General features: G+C 44.2%; 1 protein-coding gene across 1 annotated transcript in view; it reads left to right on the forward strand.

Annotated features, from left to right (window-relative positions):
• The window catches only part of GPAT2 (glycerol-3-phosphate acyltransferase 2, mitochondrial), a 189234-nt gene that overhangs the window by 138890 nt on the left and 28727 nt on the right, over nt 1-21617 (forward strand). Inside the window, exons 15-16 of the mRNA XM_044277008.1 lie at nt 6154-6254; nt 21065-21135. Coding sequence (XP_044132943.1) covers nt 6154-6254; nt 21065-21135 — 172 coding nt within the window. The remainder of the gene's footprint in view (nt 1-6153; nt 6255-21064; nt 21136-21617) is intronic.

Below are 21617 nucleotides of genomic sequence, written 5' to 3' on the forward strand. Positions count from 1 at the left end.
AAAATCATTGTGGATATCTCAGGGTATCGCCATCTAAAGGGTATCCTAGTGGTGCTTTACTTGAAAGATTACCTAATACCCTCAACCCTGATTGTTTCTCATCAGCTCCAAGTGGCCATTCAGACCCTTTCCTCTTTAGGACGGCTGGTAAACAAGGAAAAGTGTTATCTATTACCTAGTCAGCAAAACATCTTCTTCATGGCTCTCCTAGACTCTTATTATTTGACCTTTTTTTTAAGGTTTTTTCACAGACTCAAAACAGTTTCGATAAAGGTCATTATGAGGCATTTGGTCTATGGACATCAACTAGATTGGATTCTAAATGTCCTCAGTGTAGGGGGAAGGGGGCTGATATGCTGTGATCGGGCTCTGCTCTATAGTACATATCCTTTCTTTATATGCTGTTACATTTGATTTGACTCCCTTTGTATGTGTGCCAGGATATGTCGAGGATCTGCCAGTCACCAAGCCTGATAAATTAGCAGTAGCCAAGATGTTATATATGGCACGAATATAAATTGCCCAACACAGGCAGTAGTCCCAGCAGAAGCAAATATATAGCCAAAATTAACTGACTGGTTAACCTTGAAAAAGGAATATGCAGGAAGAGGGGTGCAATCTTTAAATTTGAGAAGAAATGTGCATCTTGGAGTGATGGCTTCCCGGGAACTCTAGAGATATCATTCGGGCCTAGTGTAATCTGCAATTGAGGCTGGATTTTACTCCTGTGCCATTGGTGGGACTGGAACTCTGTTTGATATCTACCTTAGTAGAGATAACAGGCCTTTTTGGAGGAGCCACCTACAATGACGACTTTGCGTTATTAATGCTAATAAGGTACTCAGGTTTCCATTCATTTGATGTATTCCTAATGGAGGTGGTGAGGGCGAGAGACGAAGCAAGATCTTCCATCGAACGCTTTGGTAAAGCGGACTTTCTGGACTACTACTGATCAAGAGCATCTTTAGAATTCCTGCGTTTTCTCGAAGGGGGGAAATTGGGATGTTCTTTGTTTGTAAAAAAAAATGTTATAACTTCAATGGGCACAGGTTCATTTGAGAACTCTTCAATCCTTTCTGTTGTCTACTTGGGACAAAAAAACTGTCCTCTCTGGACAAATAGACAAAACTCCCTTCTTTGGTGAAAAATTCCCTCAGCTAGTGGTTGATCAAGAAGCACCTTCAGTAGGTAAAGGGGTGGCAGGAAAATCAAATAGTCATCACCACTGATGCAAGAAGCAAGGGTTGGAGAGCCCATATCTCCCAATTTGTAGTCCAGGGTACCTGGGATGGGGAGTTACATCAGGCTTCAACAATTTGTGAATTGACAGCTGTCTTTCAGGTGCTAGTAAATCTGAAGTCTTTATTTTCGACTGCCACATAAAATTCCTTTCAATCAATTTGACCACAGTTATCACAGCTTATCTGAACCGCCAGGGTAGCACAAGAAGCAGAAACCTTGCAGCAGTGAATGTTTGCCTGGGGAGAAACATGTAAATTCCATTTTAGCACTCCACCTCAGGGGAAACGACAACTTGCTTGCTGACCATCTCAGCAGACAGACCCTCAAAGAAGGAAATTGGACTGTAAACATGGATATATTTCTTCAGATAACCGTATCTGTTTGCCACCAGAGAAAATGGGCGACTTTCAAATTCTCTCTCCCCTGTAGACGCTCATTCTCTGCTTTCGCCCAGGGCACTTCTGTATTGCATTGTCTTTAAGGAAATTTTGGAGAAAGCCCAAGTGATAATGATTGCTCCATACTGGCCAAAGAGGGCCTGGTTTTCCCTTCTACTGAGGCTATCTGGACTTTGTCAATAATTCCCAGTCTTCACCATCAACGTTCTGGACTTCATCCCAGTGTTCTGCAAATATCTCCTTTTGCAATACCAAGGCAAAAATAAGGGCTAGCAGCCAGTAAAACATCTATTGCCCATTGGATTAGGCTTGCCATTATCTTCTGCTGTCAAGAAAATAAAGTTTCTCCTCCAGTGGGCCTGAAGGCACCCTTCACAAGGTTAGTTTCTGCTTCCTGGGCTGAAAACAGATGTGCTGAGCAGCAACATTTTAAAAAGAAAATGTATTTAAAATGTTTTTTTTTTTTTTTTTAAGCTGTGGATTTTTAGATTTTTTTTTATAAAACTTTATTTAAAGGGTTACTATGCTTTCAGAAAACTTTTGATATGTTATAGTGACATCAAAAATTTTGATCGGTGGGGGTCTGAGCGCTGAGACCCCCACTGATCTCTAGAGTGAGGAGAGAGAGAATGCGACGAGCAAGCAATTCTCTCCCCTTGTTCTGTAGAAACATTTAAAACTTTTGTTATGTCTCTGTAACATATCAAAAGTTTTGTGAAAGCACAGTGACCCCTTAATTAAGTTTGTCACTTAGTCCCACAAGGGGACTTTGACTTGCGATCCTTTGTTTCCATATTACGCTGTTTTGGCCTTCATTATATTCCAGGGGGCCATGTAAAGGCATAGGCCCCCAGCAGTCTGATTTGCAGGGGATGGGGGAGAGCGATGAGTGACACAGAAAGCGCCTCCCTCTGAAACCACTTAGATACCGTGATCGGTATTGACTGAAACATCAAAGGGGTAAATGGCTAGGACAGCAGTTTCTCTCATCCTGGCTGTTAGAGCAGGTGCCCAGCTATCATTAGACAGCCAGTCAAAAGGACAATCTTTTGGCCTCCATGTTATTAATGGATCTCTATGAACACTTTTAAAGGCTATGTACACCGTTTGGGGGCATTTTTTTTATATTTTATTATTGCATTATACTTATTTTGAGCTAAAAATCTTTTTTTCAATTGGTCTTTATTAACAATAAGGAATCCTTTTTTTCTGTACAGAGCTGACATGCGCTACTGGTAGATTTGTTTGTCATTTCCGTCATCTGAGGAGCAGACTGACTCCTTATCTCTGCTCTATGACATTATAAACACTCAATAAAGCTCAATCCTTATCTTACTGATAAGAATATTGATTAAATAAGTGTTTATGACTTCTGAGTAGTTACAAAATAAGGGTAATTAGATAACCAGAACAAAGTGAAAGTACCAGTCACACAGTTAGAAAAACAGTTAACCCTTTGTGATGAACGGCACAAAATATTTTTAATAAAGGCCAATTGAAAATATGATTTTTAGCCAAAAATAACTTAAATGCAATCATAAAAATGTTTTACTGCAAAGGTGTACACCGCCTTTAACCTCTTCCCGACATAGGACGTAATAGTATGTCATGGCGGCAAGTGACTTGCCGCATTTTGATCTACTATTACGTCATAGTGATCAGACGGGCACCAGACCGGTGCACGCCCGATCACTGCAGGGGTCCGGCAGTCCCTGATAGCCGGGCCTCTGCTGTATGCGCCGGCAGAGGGCAGATCTCCACCAATCATAAGTGATGGCATATCATAGCAATGAGAATAACTTCTTAACTGTACAGTATGTAAGCATTGCCTAAATCTTTACAATTTCTTAATAAAGCAGTTGCAAAAATGTCAGTATCCTCTGTAGTGTGTGAAATGTGTGTAAGTGATAAAATAAAAACACTAGTAAGATAAAAAGAAATCGCATTTCAGCTGTCAGAAGGAGAATGTCTCATTCTACCTACCCAGTATATTTATATCACCGCCTGGGACTATACTTTAGAAAATACTGTCTGAAATAATGAAGAAAAATACTATATCTTGGATAAATGGGAACAGGAGAATTGTGTGGGCTGTGGTCTCTGTTTCACAAATGAAAAGGAAAAAATGGCATTGTTTTCAAACCTTCTAAACGCTGAGCGGTGGACCAGAGTCAATGTCATTTAAGATATTCCTGAACACAGACAAAGCACATATTCGGCAACAAATATTTTCTGCTATGTGAGCTTTGCTTTTGGCAGGCCAAAATATCAGAGCAGCATTTAAAGGGGTTATCCGACTCTTTGTAGCTGATGAACTATCCTCTGGATGGGTCATCAGCATGTGATCAGTGGGGGTCCTACACTCCGGACCCCTGCCGTTAAGGTGTTTGAGAAGGCCCCAGCACTCCTGGGAGTGCAGTGGCCTTCTCATTGCTTACCCTAGGCCAGGGACATCACAACCATTGGTCTTGTGGCCTAGACGCAGCCCCATATAGATGGCTCTACATTTAGATATCTGTTGGCCAAATGATCATTCAGTCATCTGCTATTGCTTCTGACTCCGTCCCATGCAGATGCGTGTTTAGCCAAACATACATGTTTTCTCTATAGACGGGGGAATAAACTGCTGCCAGACACTATTATCAGCGGCCTCATGAAAACAAATGGATTGGGCGAGTTGAAATCTTGTGTTTCCAATCCTTCTGTCATCGGAGTAGATTTAGTATACCACCATACACTGTAGATGGATGGCAGGTCCCCCCTGAAATCTCTGAGTTTGGCTGACATACTTCTAATGTGTGATCTCACCTTTAGACTCCTGCTATGAACTTCTGGTTGGTTGTACTGATGTCTATATCATCATTGTCCAGATGAGATAACCATTTTATGGATATGAACCTGATGTTCTACAAATGTAATGCAGCACAATTTCTCGCCCATTTTCCTTGGGGGACACAGGAGACCTTGGGTGTAGCTCAGCTCCCTAGGAGGCGTGACACTAAGTGAAAACTGTTAAGCCCCTCCTCCACAGCTATACCCTCAGCCTGGAGAGAGAGACTGCCAGTTGCGTGTCCAAGTAGTGAGAAAAGGTAATGTCCAACCAGTGGAACCAAGAAGCCAAGTACCCAACGGGGTAAACCAAATCCGGAAACCGTGTAGAATAAAACAATGAATGGGTGGGTGCTGTGTCCCCCAAGGAAGAGCGAGAAAGAGATTTTACTGGTAAGTTATACAAAAATCTCGTTTTCTCGCCCATTTTCCTTGGGGGACACAGGAGACCTTGGGACGTTCGAAAGCAGTCCAAGAGGGGAGGGACCACAGCTCCAAGGCAAAGCACCCGAAGGCATCAAGGAACCGCCACCTGCAAACCCAGGCGGCCTAAGGCAGCATCCACCGAAGCCCGAGTATGCACCCTGTAGAACTTGGTAAGGCGTGCAATGAAGCCCAATCGCCGCCATGCACAATTGCATGGCCGAAGCCCAATGCCTCTGGCCCAGGAGGCACGACCGCTCTGGTGAAATGAATGGTGAGACCAAAGGCAGACCCCTGCCCTTGGTGCGGTAACCTCAAAATAGCCATTCTGATGAAGAAGAGGAAAGCCACCCTGGGCACCGTCAAACCGTTGCGCGGACCTCCTGGAAACACAAGAGACCGAACGCCGACAAGAGTCGGAGATCTCCAAGTAGAACTACAAGGCCCAAACAACGTCCAATTGGTGAAGAGTCTGTTCCCGGAGACGGAAAGGGGAGGACGATAGCCTCGTTGAGATGAAGGCAGATACCACCTTCAGAAGGAAGAAAGGGACGGGATGGAGAAACAGCCCTGTCCTGGAAAAGGACAGAAGGCTTGGAACAAGAAGGGCCGCCATTCCGACACCAGTCAGAGACACGATGGCAACAGAAACACAACTGTACAGGACAGAAGGAGTAGGGGGAACTTCTGTAACGGCTCCAAGGGAAAGATTGGAGCGCCGAGAGCTCAGTATGTAGTTCCCAGGGCGGTACCGGAACGGTACAGAGGAACCAAAGATCCACTCCGTGGAAGCAGGTCTCGACAGGCCCAGGAGGACCAGGGGATGCTGGAAGAGGAAGGACAGCGCCGACACTTGACACTTCAAGTAACAGAGTCCCAGGTCCAGGCCGGACTGGAGAAAGACAGAACCGTGGGGAGAAAAAGGCAGAGTGGGGGGAATGCCCCGCTTCCCACTGTGGAGGAGGGGCTTAACAGTTTTCACTTAGTGTCACGCCTCCTAGGGAGCTGAGCTATACCCAAGGTCTCCTGTGTCCCCCAAGGAAGAGCGAGAAAGAGATTTTACTGGTAAGTTATACAAAAATCGAGTTTTTCCAGTTACACCGTCGCCAATGAAGATTGTCTACTAGCTGCCACTCTCCTCTACCAGTGCCAGGGTTCCCTGCATGCACTGTTAGTGTGTTTGTGGAGGCACCGTTTGCTTCTCTATGTCTTGCCCTGCCAATAAGTTCCTATTCTTCTTCCTTCTTTGTTTCTTGTGCAGGAATAGCATGTTTGATGAGATGGCACTGGAAAGTAATCTGGAAGCACCTGATGAACGAGAGGAAGCCTTAGTTGATGGATTCCTGCTGCATTCATTGAGAGGTAGTGTGATTTTGTTATAGCTGGGTAATCTCTTTATAATTCTGCCTAGTAGAGATGAGCGAGTGTCGTTTCCTGTCCGACTCTACACATTTTCCCAAAATTTCAATAGGTCTGAATCCATTCTATTAAAATCAAATATGCTCCAGTTTCTCAAAAAATGTATATACAGTCATGTGAAAAAATTAGGACACCCTTTGAAAGCATGTGGTTTTTTGTAACATTTTTAATAAAAGGTTATTTCATCTCCGTTTCAACAATACAGAGAGATTAAAGTAATCCAACTAAACAAAGAAAACTGAAGAAAAGTCTTTTCAAGATCTTCTGTAAATGTCATTCTACAAAAATGCCTATTCTAACTGAGGAAAAAGATAGGACACCCTTGCCCCTAATAGCGAGTGTTACCTCCTTTGGCTGAAATAACTGCAGTGAGACGGTTCTTGTAGCCATCTACCAGTCTTCGACATCGGTCTGAGGAAATTTTACCCCACTCCTCAATGCAGAACTTTTTCAGCTGTGAGATGTTTGAGGGGTTTCTTGCACGTACAGCCCTTTTCAAGTCACCCCACAGCATCTCAATGGGATTCAAATCTGGACTTTGACTTGGCCATTCCAGGACTCTCCATTTCTTCTTTTTCAGCCAATCTTTGGTTGATTTACTAGTATGTTTTGGGTCATTGTCATGTTGCATGGTCCAGTTCCGCTTCAGCTTTAATTTTCTAACTGATGGTCTCACATGTTCTTCAAGCACCTTCTGATACACAGTAGAATTCATCGTGGATTCTATGATGGTGAGCTGACCAGGTCCTGCTGCAGCAAAGCAGCCCCAAACCATGACACTTCCACCTCCATGCTTCACAGTTGGTATGAGGTTCTTTTCTTGGAATGCTGTGTTTGGTTTACGCCAAACATGTCCTCTGCTGTTGTGTCCAAATAATTCAATTTTGGACTCATCTGTCCAAAGAACATTATTCCAGAAGTCCTGGTCTTTGTCAACTTTATCTCTGGCAAATGTCAGTCTGGCCTCGATGTTTCTCTTGGAAAGCAAAGGTTTCCTCCTTGCACACCTCCCATGCAAGTTAAACTTGTACAGTCTCTTTCTGATTGTAGAGGCATGTACTTCTACATCAACAGTAGCCAGAGCCTGCTGTAGTTCTCGAGATGACACTTTAGGGTTTTTGGAGACCTCTTTTAGCATCTTGCGGTCTGCTCTTGGGGTGAACTTGCTGGGGCGACCAGTCCTGGGCATGTTGGCAGTTGTTTTGAAAGCCCTCCACTTGTAGACTATCTTCCGGACAGTGGAATGGCTGATTTCAAAATCTTTTGAGATCTTTTTAAATCCCTTCCCAGACTCATAGGCTGCTACAATCTTTTTTCTGAAGTCCTCTGACAGCTCTTTTGCTCTCACCATGGTGCTCACTCTCACTTCAACAGTCAGGAGCACACCAAACTAAATGTCTGAGGTTTAAATAGGGCAAGCCTCATTCAACATGCAGAGTAACGATCTACTAATTATGTGCACCTGGTGTGATATACCTGTGTGAGATCTGAGCCAATTTAAGAGGGAATACATGTGAGGGTGTCCTATCTTTTTCCTCAGTTAGAATAGGCATTTTTGTAGAATGACATTTACAGAAGATCTTGAAAAGACTTTTCTTCAGTTTTCTTTGTTTAGTTGGATTACTTTAATCTCTCTGTATTGTTGAAACGGAGATGAAATAACCTTTTATTAAAAATGTTACAAAAAACCACATGCTTTCAAAGGGTGTCCTAATTTTTTCACATGACTGTATGACACTCTCTGATCTCCTAGGTCTCTCTTGTCTTCCTCCCCCTCTCCTCTCTCTCCCTTCTTGTCTCCGGAAATGAGTCTCGAGAAATTGGGGTTCGTTAGAATCAGAATTTTGTTTAATTGGTACAAATTCTGAATCGGTAGAACCGATTCACTCATCTCTACCACCTATTTTGAAAAGCTATACCACACTATCATGTGGTGGGTGAGCTCATGCAGGATGCGTGATGTCTAGATACTAAGTCCTCAGCCTGTGCCTTGTGTCTCCAGGGGGGTACTTGCACTGTACTAACACTGTTATGTTGGGGGTACTTGATTTAGGGGCTGTGACCTAGGTCTCCTTTATATAATGTCTGGTGAAGGGGTCAACGGCTGTTGTGACCAAAAATTGGAGTATTCCCATTACAGACATTTAGTAAATGTCTTGTAGATGCAGGTCCTTGCAACCCTTCCTTCACTTCCCTCCTTCCTCCCATACATTGTGAAGAGAACTGTATCCACATGTCTTTGTTAACTTACACCATGCAGTCTTGTCCCAATCCGTACTTAACTTTGACGGCCTCCCATATACTGTATCCAGGTAGAAATATTTCAAGGCACCGGAACTCCCATAAAAAGTATGATTTATTCAAACCTTCAGTAAAACAATTGTTGCATAGTGACGTTTCGGGCCTTTATCAAGCCATCATGAAGGACTGTTGTCTGAATAGTCTCCAACGTGAACAGGTCACCATTCAGATTCCTGTTGTCACATATATATCACCAGCAATGAAAAGTATGTCCCAGGTATCAGTAAGTGCTGCACCATTTGTCCACATGCAATCATAATGGCGTCCCGCATCACCAGTCATACTTGGATGCCTTTTTTAATTTGACATGTGTTGATGGCATTGATATGGGCATCAGTATCTGATCAGTGGGGGTCTGACACTCAGGTCCCCTGCCGATCATCAGTTTGAAAAGGCACCAACACTCGCAGTAGTGCCGTGGCCTTTTTGCGGCTTTGCTTAGGCCATGTGATGGCGCTGTGCTTAGTGAGCAGAAAGAAAGCTGAAGATCTGCTGCGAGCACCGGTGACTTCTCAAACAGCTGATTGGTGGGGGTCCCAGGTACCGGAAGCCCACCGATCAGATACCGATGACCTATCCAGAGAATAGTTCATCAGAAGAAAAGCCTCGGAAAACCCCTTTAATGTGTAGTGCTGATTCACACGTTGTTCTCCTAGACCCAGCACTTTCCTCTTGAGTCAGTTTGATTTTGGGTTCTTCACATCACTTCCATTGCAAACTGCTAGGGGATAGAACCTGTGGCCCTCCAGCTGTTGCAAAACTACAACTCTTAGTGTGCCTGGACAGCTTATAGCTACTAGGGCATGCTGGGAGTTGTGGTTTTGCAACAGCTGGGGGGCTGCAGGTTGAGCATCTCTGAACTTAGTGATGGAGTTAAGCCTGTATTACACTGCCTGATTTTTCGGCAGATAATCGCTAATGAGCGTTCAGCGATCATCTGGCAGTGTAATACTGCTGCCGATAGCCCGATGATCATTGTGCAATCCAAATCTTTTGAAATGTAAAAAAAATATCGTTTGTGGGTGGCAGATTGTGGTGTCTAATCATGATCTGCCGCTGACAGACCACTGTACAGTATGGGGACGAGACGAGCGATATCATAGCGATTGTTCCTCCCTATGCTGCGGAGGACATCGATGTATGTAATAGCTAGCGAGCAGGCGATTGCCGGGAGGGAACGCATCGCTCACGACAATCGCCTGGCACATCGGGCTGTGTAATACAGTTTTTAGGCTTGCTTCATTTCCAAGCAGCCACAGTGCTGTGGACTCTCACCCCCATCGTTCGCTCCTCCCCACATCATGTCGTAGGCGAGCAGCAGATGGATTTATTCTCATTTCTTCTCTCTTCATTAATGTAAATTGCTTCATCTCCCTCACTCCTTTTGTCTGGGAGGCTTTTGAGCACTTTGATATGTTGGTGATTTGCGTATACAGCTGAAGTGATCCATTGTGAGATGACGGCAGCCCAGAACAATAAAGAGGGGGCTGCAGCAGTATTACAAAGGCTGGCACTTTTCACAAGGAGATAGGTGACCTTGTGCCAATGATGTTGCTTGTCTTGCAGACAGGATACTCTCTTGGCCTTTTGTCCTATCCTAGTAAATACACCGTAATAATGTAAATATCTTTATTGAGACACATCAGTCGATCCGTGTTATGTCAGTTCCGCTTTTGTGCTTTTTGTTCGCCATTCTAGGTCAGTGAATAGCGTATCTTATTACTAGAATGCCTGATAAATACAGATGTAGTAGAGGTAACACGCTTAACCCCTTAGTGACCAGCCTGTTTTGGGCCTTAGTGACCAAGCGTTTTTCTTCCTTTTTTTATCGTTGTGTTCCAAGAGCTATAACTTTTTTATTTTTCCGTCTATATAGCTTTACGAGGGCTGTTTTTTGCGGGACAAGTTGTAGTTTTTAATGGCACCATTTTGGGGTACACATAACTTTCTGATTACCTTTTATAAACTCTTTCTAGGAGTGAGATGGTAAAAACAGAAATACTGCCACTGCGTTTTTACGTTATAAATTTTACGGCATTCATTTTTCGGTATAAATAACATAATGTCTTTATTCTCTGGGTCAGTACGATTACAGTGATACCAAATACATATCGTTAAATTTTTTCTGTTCTACTAGTTTTTTGCAATAAAACGTCTTTTTTTAAAAAAAAAGATAAAAATTTGTTTGCATTGCCACTTTCCAAGACCTATAACTTTTTTATTTTTCTTTCTATGGAGTTCTTTCTATGTGAGGGTTTGATTTTTGCAGGACGACTTGTATTTTTCATTGGTATAATTTTGGCGTAAATGGTGCTTTTTGATCACACGTTATTACGTTTTTTCAGTGGCAACTAAGAATAAATTAGCAATTCTGTCTATTTTTGTTTTTATTTTTGACGGCGTTCACCGTGGGGGATAATTTACAGGATATTTATGCAGTCCGGGTCGTTACGGACCTGGCAATACCAAACATATGGGGGAGATTTATTTTTTTATTGAAAAGCTTAATTTAAATGGAAAAAAAGCGTAATTTTTTTAAATGTGATTTTTTTATTGAATAATTTTTATTTCTTTTTAAACTTTTTTTTATTTTTATTTACCACTTAATAGTCCCACAAGGGGACTATACCAAACAACATTCTGATTGATTTTTAAATGCAATGCATTATCCCTATAGTGCATTGCATTTTAATATCAGTGCTATTCTGACATTGACAAGCAGGCTGCGTCAGGGAGGTGCAGCCTGCTGGAAATTACTAAAGACTGGTCTGGGGCCTACATGAGACCCCAGCCAGCCTTCACACACATTGGCACCCCGCAATCGCATTCGCGGGCTGCCGATGGGAGACAGAGGGAGTCCGCCCACTCTGTCAGCAATTTACATGCGGCGGGCGCCATTGCCCGCGGCATGTAAAGTGTTAGATCGGCACTCCTGCTGGTCCGGGCTGTTAGAGCAGGGCCGTGGCTCTCATGTGAGAGCCGGGCCCCTGCTCCCCGCTGCACAGGGGACCCGTAGGTCCTGGAATATGGGGATCAAACCATACGCGTTTCGATGTGTATACTCACTCCGTGCAGCTCTCAAACTGGGCCACTGTTGAAGGAGTGAGTATACACTTCGAAACGCGTATGGTTTGATTCCCATATTCCAGGACCTACTCTCAACATCCATGGATAAAATCAAGTGCCTCGGCATCTAATAAGTAGAAGCGCTTCTCTTATATGAACTTTTACACTACCTTCGATACCTAGGACCCGACCGCATAGCCGGAAACCAACATACCTGATCACGTGGAACGTCGAGCTGACATCTCCAGGACCATGCGAGGTATTGTAGTTGGAACGTTGCAGCCAGTATATCTGGACGGCGAAACATCACGGCCGGAGTCATCTGCAGGAGGGAGGTAAAACAAGTCGGGTACTGACCGCTCCGTGGGACGCCACGTGGTAGCGGAGGTACGGGCTGCCAAACAAGTTATTTACTATACAGCTACCAACCTATGTATACACGAACATATGCACTCTACTAACCATAAGAAAAACAGGCAAATTATATTCTGCAATATGAATATTATCCATTTTATCAGCGCATAGATCTGCCGCCCATGAGATTAAGCTAATACTTAGTATCAAATGCAAACAGAATAGCTATTCAGCTGTCAGAACGATACATCATTGCCGATTGCAGCCTAATGAACTGAGGACAACATTATTCGCCATCTCAACCAGTTACTTACCTCAGACAATAACTATACTAAACCCAGGAGGCTATAGATTGGGAGGCCCCAATAGCCGTCATTTATAGGCCAAATTCCAACGGTAACTATCCATAGGGGGCCATTTTGGACGAAATATTTACATCTGGACCTACATGCTGGTTTGCCATTTTAACAGATGCGATTCTGTGTGCAAGTTCTTAGATTTATTTTATGAAGTGGCATCTATGTACATTTTTATGTGTCCTTTTTATTGAGTATCTGTCTGGTTCTAGATTTTACAAATAAATTGGAGTTTTAATCTACACCTCCATATCTTTACTGTATGGTACCACAGGTTGAGTGCCTGCCGCTACATTTTATTTTAAACTATTCTTTATATCCTTTGACTGGGTGGGTCAACACGCGACAAGAGAACCTATCCACACCTACAGGTGGGTGAGCCTCTCTAACTCTTTTTTGTATGGATATAGTACATACTGTTGCGTTACTCCTTTTCACAGGCTGAGTATTTGCACTACTGGCTACTGTACATCCTGTCGCGTTCCCCCTTCCATAGGTAGAGTAATTGCGCTACCGCTATTTACTGTATATACGGTCATATTCCCCTCCTCCCATAGACGGAGTAATGCCACTACCAATATATACCATGCATCCTGTCATATGGCCTTCCATCCATAGACTGAGTAATTGCACTATACATGTATACCGTACATCCTGTCGTGTTTCCTCCTCCTCGGGTGGAGTAATTACCACTGGTTGCCGCACATTGCTCCCTCTCTTAGGCGGCGTAATCGCACTACCACTGCATACTGTACAGCCTGTTGCATTACCCCCCTCCGTAGGCGACGTAATCATGCTACCACTGGATACTGTACAGCCTGTCGCATTACCCCCCCCCCTCCATAGGCGGAATAATTGCTCTATCACTGGATAGTATATTCTGCGTTACCTACTCCCACAAGTACAGTAATTATACGAAGTGAGGTAATTTCACCACCATTGGATACTCTGTCTACTACGCCACAGCACCAAATACTATATTTCCTGTCATATTCCTCCACTTCCACGGCTGGAGTATGCCAAGAGACGGTACCTACTATTACCCGGTCCTCCTTCACAAGCGTAATACGGGCTCAACCACTGGATACTGCAGCTACTACCACTTTATCCTCTTAATTTTTGTTTGTTGGTTTTGAGCGCCAACATGGCAGTATCTGTCCTCCCAGGGTGTATCTCCACAACACCGCTTTAAGTCCCGGTGGGACTCCACTCTACATGGCTGGTCATGATACTCGACACCTTCAATAGGTGGTGTATCTGCCCTAGAAGGGAATTCTGTGGTTACTACCAAGCGAATTGAGTATTACACTACCTCTGAATACTGTATCCACTTTCTAGCTCTCCCCCTTTTCAGGTGGCGTATTTAGGCTACCACTCCATGCCATTCCGCAGGTGGAGTATTTACACTACCACTAGAGATCGTAGCTACTACTGTAGGGCTTCCTTCCTAAGTGGTGTATCTACCCTGGCTTTGGCTTTTGTCGCTACTACGGTATAGACCCCTTCTCAGGTGGAGTAATAACGCTAGCGCTACATATCACGGCTACTAGTGTATGGCCTTCTCAGGTATTGCGCTAGCCCTAGTTTTGCTGGTTACTATCTGTATGGTCTTCTTCTCAGGTGGAGGATATGTGTTAGCACTCCATACCATGGCTCCTACTGAACAGCCTCCCCCTCAGGTGGAGTATTTGTGTTAGTACTACATACCATTGCTCCTACTGTATGGTCTCCTCATCAGGTGTTTACACTGGATACTATGGCTTCTACGGTATGACCCACTCCTCAGGTGGAGTATTGCAACAGCACTAGTTCCTGTGTCTACTCCTGTCTGGCCCCATTTTCAGGTGGAGAATTTGCCTTAGCCCTGAATGCCTTGTCTACCACTGAGTGGTTTCCTTCTCAGGCTTATGGTTTACGTTCACCCTCCAAGCTATGGTGGCACCCGCGTTGCTTTCTTCCTCACTCCTTGCATTTGCACTGGATATGGTTCTGTGGTTTCTACCACATTGCCTTCTGTTCCATTCCATGTTTCGGCACTGGCTCTGTATGCTGTAGCTTCTACCGCTCCTCTCCTTCTATAGGTGGAAACCTCACACTGGTCCTAGGTGGGGTGAATGTATCTACATTCCCTCTCAAGTGGATCTCCGTCTCATTTTATGCTGCCAATGGATGCTGTTGCCCCAATAGGTGGGGTCTTTACGCTGGCACTTGCAGTTTTAGTTTCAAAAAGTATTTATTTGGTTTTTAGGCATAAGTAAGCAAGAACACTTACAAAGGTGTTTCTCAAAAAGAATTACATAAAGCAAAAATAGATCTCAGAGGTATATACATATTTGTTCACAGTTCATTATGCATTCAGAATAGCAGTGACAATCCATCGAACATATGGGGAAGTTACATTGAGCAAAAAGAGGCCTGTCATACCAAAAAAATGATGGTATATAAATCACAAAGAGATACTGTAACGCATGTCTGAGGCATAAGAGGAGGACAACCAAGGCTCCCATACTTTTTGAATGTGTTAAATGTGTCAGTACGGATAGCTGACATCTTCTCGCATTGGAGAATTTTGTTAACTCTGTCTAGTACTGTTTGGAAGCTGAGTGAATTAGTGCGCCATTTAAAAGCAATGTGAATTCTGGCAGCCATCAGTATGTATTGGGATAGCTTGAATTTGGCATAAGTTAGCCGGTGGGGTTGGTCACCTAGTAAACATAAAGGTAGCGTCATAGGAAAATTACATTTCAATACTGTTGAAAGCAAAGAAGTTGTCTGGGCCCATAAACGTCTAACAACTGGACAAGACCACCAAATGTGAAGCATAGATCCCTCTTCCTCACAACCTCTGAAGCAGTTGGGAGAAATCTCTGGATAGATACGATGGAGTCTGGCAGGTACCATATATGTTCTGTGCAGTATTTTAATTGAAGTTTCAGCTAATGTGACCTGCCAGGATCCTTTTGTGAGAGTTTGGGATCTCTGATACCATTTGGAGGGTGGGGATTCTTGTTGTATGTCCTCCTCCCAGGCCTTCATATAGGGCAGCTTATCTCCTTCAGGAAAGGAACATAGAGATCCATAGATTTGAGACAATAATCCCTGTGTATATAAGGAGTAAGTAATTGATCGCTCAAACAGGGTAAATGTAATATTTTGATCAGGCGTTTGTAAAGACCTCAGGAAAGAGAACACTTGATTCATATTAAGGTATTCCCCAACAGGAGAGGAGTGGCTATCCTTGAAATCTATGGTTGAGATCAATTTGCCTCTAGTCAGAAACCTATATAATGTGCAGAGTCGGTTGTTTAACCATCATGTGACATTGTGACGTTGGAGACCTGGGAAGAATTTGGGGTTCCCTATAAGGTACGTTAGAGGGAACGGCCTGGATTGGAGAGTATGCTTAAATCTGACCGATCTCCAGAGAATCAATGAGTAATATGACAACAGGAAGTTAGAGCGTATGGAGTGTGGAACAGTACCCTCATTCCAGATTAAGGCTCTCCAAGAACAAGGGGAAATAGAAGTCTCCATCTCGATCCATAGAGGATATAACTTTGGGTCTAGGTGAGTCAAGAACATTTGAGCTAATCTAGCTGCCTTATAATACTTCACAAAGTCTGGGACAGATAACCCCCCTAATGATTTATGCCTGCACATGGTTATTTTGGAGATACGTTGACGCTTATGTGCCCAAATAAACCTAAGTACATCCCTTTGAAGAGATTTTAAGTCTAGTATGGAGGCTGGGACTGGGAGGGCTCTAAACAGATGTAATAGTCTCGGAAGTATCACCATCCTAGTAATGTTAATCCTCCCCACCTAAGATACCTGAAGCTTTTGCCAAGATAACAAATCCTGACGTATCTTACGATATATTGGCAAGTAATTTATTTTATATGTAGCATCAAGGACACCCAGTAATGAAACTCCTAGGTAAGAGATGTGCTGTGGTTTATATTGAAAGGGGAATTTTTGCAGTAATAATGTTTTTGTTGCTTCCGGAGTGTTACATAACAACATTTCAGACTTGGAATGGTTGATTATTAGGCCTCAGGCCTTGGAAAAGGAGTCCAGGAGTTTTAGAAGGGAGGGGAAAGAGATGATGGGGTTGGTGATTGATAATAATAAGTCGTCAGCAAAAAGACTTAGTTTATATTCAGTTTTTCCAATTGATAATCCTTTAATGTCACTATGAGATCGTATGTGGATTGCTAGTTCAATGGCTAGGGCAAACAAAGCTGGGCAGAGTGGGCAACCCTGCCTCGTTCCCCTCCCAATCGGGATAGGGTGGGCCAGTGTGGTAGGGAGTTTAAGACTAGCTTTTGGTTTGGAATATAGTGCTTGGATAGCCATAAGAAAGGGGCCCTTAATGCCCATTGCGGTGAGGACTTTATAGAGATAAGGCCAGGTGACAGTATCAAAAGCCTTCTCAATATCCAGTGCCAGGAGAGCCAATGAGGTCTTGCTTGTATTAGAGGACTGTATGATATTCATGATCTTCCTAATGTTGTCAGGTGCCTCTCTACCCGGGATAAAACCCACCTGATCTTTGTGGATAAGGTCTGGGAGAAACTTGTTGAGTCTATTTGCTAGTATTGAGGTAAAGAGTTTGTTGTCTATGTTCAGTAGTGAGATTGGCCTATAGTTGGATGTGAGCAAGGGATCTTTATTAGGTTTGGGAATAACCGTGATTGTAGCACTGAGAAATTCCTCAGGGGGTGTGGATCCCTGCATTAACTGATTGCAGAGGTTAGTAATATGGGGGGTAAGTATGGGGGACAGTTTTTTATTGTAGAGGGCGGAGTATCCATCTGGGCCTGGAGCTTTTCCTAATTTGAGGGACTTAATTGCATGTGTCACTTCTTCTGCCGAGATTGGTTTACACAATTCTGACTGTGACTCTGGAGTTAATATGGGTAATCTTATTGATAATATAAAGTTCTCAATCTGAGAATCAGAGTTCCCCTCTAGGGACGGTGTAGAGTTGCTCATAGTACTTGTGGAACGTTTTGTAGATGGAATCTGGGTGGGAGGTAACTTGATCTGATCGAGTACGTATTTGAAATACTTGGTTAATCTTTTGTTTCGTTTTATGCTGGCTAGCTAGAAATTTTTCTGGCTTATTAGCATATCTGTAATAGAAGGATCCTGTCCAGTTGCTGTTTCACATCTTTAATGGCTTTTAGGAGATATAATGATGGGGATCTCTGGTGTGCCCATACTAGTTTATTCAATTTTGATTCAAGGTTAACTTGAGTCTTCAGTTTGCCTCTAACAAATGTGTTAACCATAGCATCATAGGTTCAGTTTCAGGGGAGGCATTATCGGTAAAGAAGTGTGAGATATCCTCCTGCAATTGAGTGAGTAACGCAGGTTGGGTCAGGATGGATTCATTCAGTCTCCAGGATGGTCTGGTGTAGTTTTGGTGGGGTAATGTAAAATCCGAAATGACCATATCATGGTCTGACCAGGAAGAGACTACGTGCCTGGAGTAAGACAAACTGGGAAGAATGGATGTGGACGCTAAAATCAAATCTATACGAGAGTAAATCTGATGCGCAGGGGAGTAGTACGTATAGCTCCTTTGTGGGCCGTTATATTCCCTCCACGTATCAGCTAGGAAGAGGGACTGTAGGACTTGATAAATCCTGCTTGTCTGGGCTTTGGGGCGTGGGGTGGATTGTGGAGCTGAACGATCTAGCACAGGATGGAGAACTAGATTGAAGTCTCCACACCAAATTATTTTTTGGTAAGAGAGCGTCTCAATTATTCTACCCATGCTCTCCAGAAATGAAATGGGGCCTTCAGTGGGGGAGTAAGTATTAACCAAACACAACTTCCCCTCTGCAGGTCCCCACCAGAATAACAAACCTCCCTTCTGGATCAATATGCGAGTGGATGACAATTAGAGGGAAGGAATTCCTCAGCAGGGTGATCACTCCTCTACACTTTGAAGTGAAGGTGGATGAATAGTATCTTGTATACTGCGGGTGGAAGTATTTTGGATGGGAAGTAGGAGTGAAATGGGTCTCCTGTAGACAGATGACGTCGGGCGTATGTTTAAGGTATATAGCAAAGGCTGTTTTCCTCTTCCTAGGGGAATTGAATCCCCTCACATTATGAGTTAAGATTTTACACATCGTGTAGATTTAGGGGGTAAAACCGATTTTAGGAAGACGTCCAACGTCATCTGCACCCAGACACGCCCCCCCGCTCAATAATCTAAATCATCACAGTTTTCCAAATCGTGTACATATGCAATGCCTCTAAGAATAAATCAATAGAATAGAACAACGTAAAAAGGACAAAAACTAACATAGAAAAACAAAAAGAGCTGTGAAGCCCATAACTTATAACATGTTTGGTTGGCAGATATGGAAGTAAAGTCAGCCACACCGCGGCGAAACAATATCCTTCCACATAAACCCAGGGTTAGGGTCAGCATGAAAATGCGCATCGCCGATACCCTATAAGAAAATAATACAGCCTTATGCAAATTTCTAGGTCGTATATTAAGAGACCCACATAGAACAGGACCTGAGAAAGGTAAACGTCCTCAACAAAGTGCTGGATATGGCGCATTATTTAAATTTATTTATTTGTCAGGTGAACCTCGGTCTGCTCGAACCGGTAGAGGCTGGAGTAACTTTAGTCCATACTCTCGTCGGCCGTTGTGGTAGCGGCGTGGAAATTGATGGAGTTTGCAGGTCGCATTGTATCCCGGCCCGTTGTAGTGAGTGGACCGTATGGGGTCGGGAATTGAGTTGAAAAGTTAAGTTAAAAGGGAAACCTCATCTGTACCTGATTTGCGCCTTCTGTAGGGCCTGAGTAACCAGCCTCATCTCCCGCCTCCAGCGGAGTGTAGATGGGGCTAAGTCCGCATACAGGTGGACTTAAGTAGGTAGCCCCGGTAAAGCGGAGAGACCTCTGTCAGCTGATAAAACTTTATCTCTTGTCTCCGGATGAAGGAATTTGAGGATTATATCCCTTGGCAAGTCTGAATTGCGCGGCTTCCCCAGAGCTCTGTGCACCCGATCCATCTTCAGGAGGGTCCCCCCTGTGCTGCCGCCGCCAATGAGGAGAGAGACGGGAGGAGGAGGGGAGGGGCTGTGGTCACTGCACCACCAATGAAGATAACTGACCTGTTAATACAAATACAGGAGGCGGGTGCCGGAATCACATAGCCAGCACCCGACCTCTATGACAGGGAGCTGCGATCAGCGGCAGTTAACCCCTCAGGTGCGGTACCTGAGGAGTTAACTGCAGCGGATCGCAGCTCCCTGTCATAGAGGTCGGGTGCTGGCTATGTGATTCCGGCACCCGCCTCCTGTATTTGTATTAACAGGTCAGTTATCTTCATTGGTGGTGCAGTGACCACAGCCCCTCCTCCTCCTGTCTCTCTCCTTATTGGCGGCGGCAGCACAGGGGGGAGGGAGAGACTCCTTCTCCTCTGCGCTGCTGAGAAGAACATCGGCGGCGGGGCAGAGAACTATCAGCTCCTGTGCCCGCCGCTGTATTCAACTGCAGAGCTGCGGCGGGTCTAGTCACAAATGGCGACAAGACCAAAAAGTCTTGTCGCCATTTGTAAATTCTAAGTCGCATTGGCGACCATTTTGGTCACCATCTGGAGCCCTGCCTTCAAAGGGACTTTCACACTGCGGTTCAAGCTGCTGGAATTTTGGCGCAGACTCCATGTCACTCCGTTCTCGCTCCCAAAATATTTTCTCTGGTCGTCCGGTCCCCACCTATCAACTTCTGCACAGATGGGTTCACATGCACCAGTACAGGCGGTGACCAGTAGCAAGATCACGTGCTGCTTGGGGACACATCATCCATGCGGCCAGTCATTCATTAATTTCTGTTCAGTGGGGCTCCAACACCCCACACCCCTGTCAATCACTTGTTCTTTAGTTCACTTTAAGGGAGCAGAACGTAGATGGCGCTGTGTAGTTCAGAACAGCTGATGAGTGCGGGGTGTCAGAAAGCATTTTCACATGGGGCAGTTACATCTGGATTCCTGGGGTGAAAAATGTGCATCTTATTAAAGTAGCAACAAAGTGGAAGAGATCTTTGTAGTCCTTACTAGGTCTCATCTTGTCATTTCTTATCGCTAGGATATGCTCCCCATTGTTTTATAGGTGCGCGTCCCACCGCTAGGACCTGCACCTATATCTGGAACAGAGCCCCGCAAAGTGGTGGCTGGAGGACTCCGGTCTGGCCACCACCAAGCGCTCTCCCCATAGTAGTGAATGGAAGCGCACCGCACATGAGTGGCCACCACTCCCTTCATTTCTATGGGGCCACTGAAAATAGCCAAGTGCTGGCTTGGCTATTTCCGCACTGCTCCCTCCACCACTTGCGGCGCTCTGTTTTTCAATGTAGGTGCGGGTCCCTATCAGACAATGTTGTTGGGCACCCAATAATTTAGGTGCCTGTAAGAATGACGGGATCACACGATGAACGAGTGTTTCGCTCATTCAACGGGTGATCGGCGGCACATTTTGACGGGCAGATTGTCCGGAACGAACGCTCGGTGGAACCTTGGTTCCCGATAATCTGCCTGACAATCGGGCCGTGTAAATCCACCTTTACTCACTGAAACAATTGATTGTTCGGGAAGTCCTTGTAGCATTTGCCATATAACCCTCCGCTCTCTGCCTTTCTGTCTTTCAGCTGCCGTGTCTTGTACAGCGGTAATGTCTTCCCACATTGTTTCAGCGCTTCTGCTCCATAAATATAAAGAGGTAAGTACTTGATCCTCTGGGAATTGAGTACGAGATTTATTATGCCAGGATTTAGGAGGCTGTAATATCCTAGAAGTTATTTACAAGAAATACAACAGTTGTCACTTATGGCACTGAGACTAAGGGTATGGCCACGCGTGGAATATATAAGCTGCAGATTTTCCGCAGTGGAATTGCATGCTGAAAATCCACAGCGTTTACAGTAGCAGTAAAGTAGATAAGATTTAAAAAAATAAAATATCCACTTTCTGTGGAAATTTTGGGCAGTGGAATCCACACATAACTTCAGAAGCAGTGCCCATGTTAAATGTGCATCATGTGAGTTTAGGCTACAATTTCACCCTTTTGCACGGCAGAGGTTGATATCTGCGCAAACTCTGCAGCATTTACACTCTTTTCGCAGCAAAATTTGTATTGTCAGATAACCTGTGTGGATGTACTTTAGATTACCAGATAGCAACGGGGGGGAAGGTTGCTTGGTA

The sequence above is a fragment of the Bufo gargarizans genome, chromosome 2 (assembly GCF_014858855.1).
Source record: "Bufo gargarizans isolate SCDJY-AF-19 chromosome 2, ASM1485885v1, whole genome shotgun sequence".
NCBI classification, from domain to species: domain Eukaryota; kingdom Metazoa; phylum Chordata; class Amphibia; order Anura; family Bufonidae; genus Bufo; species Bufo gargarizans.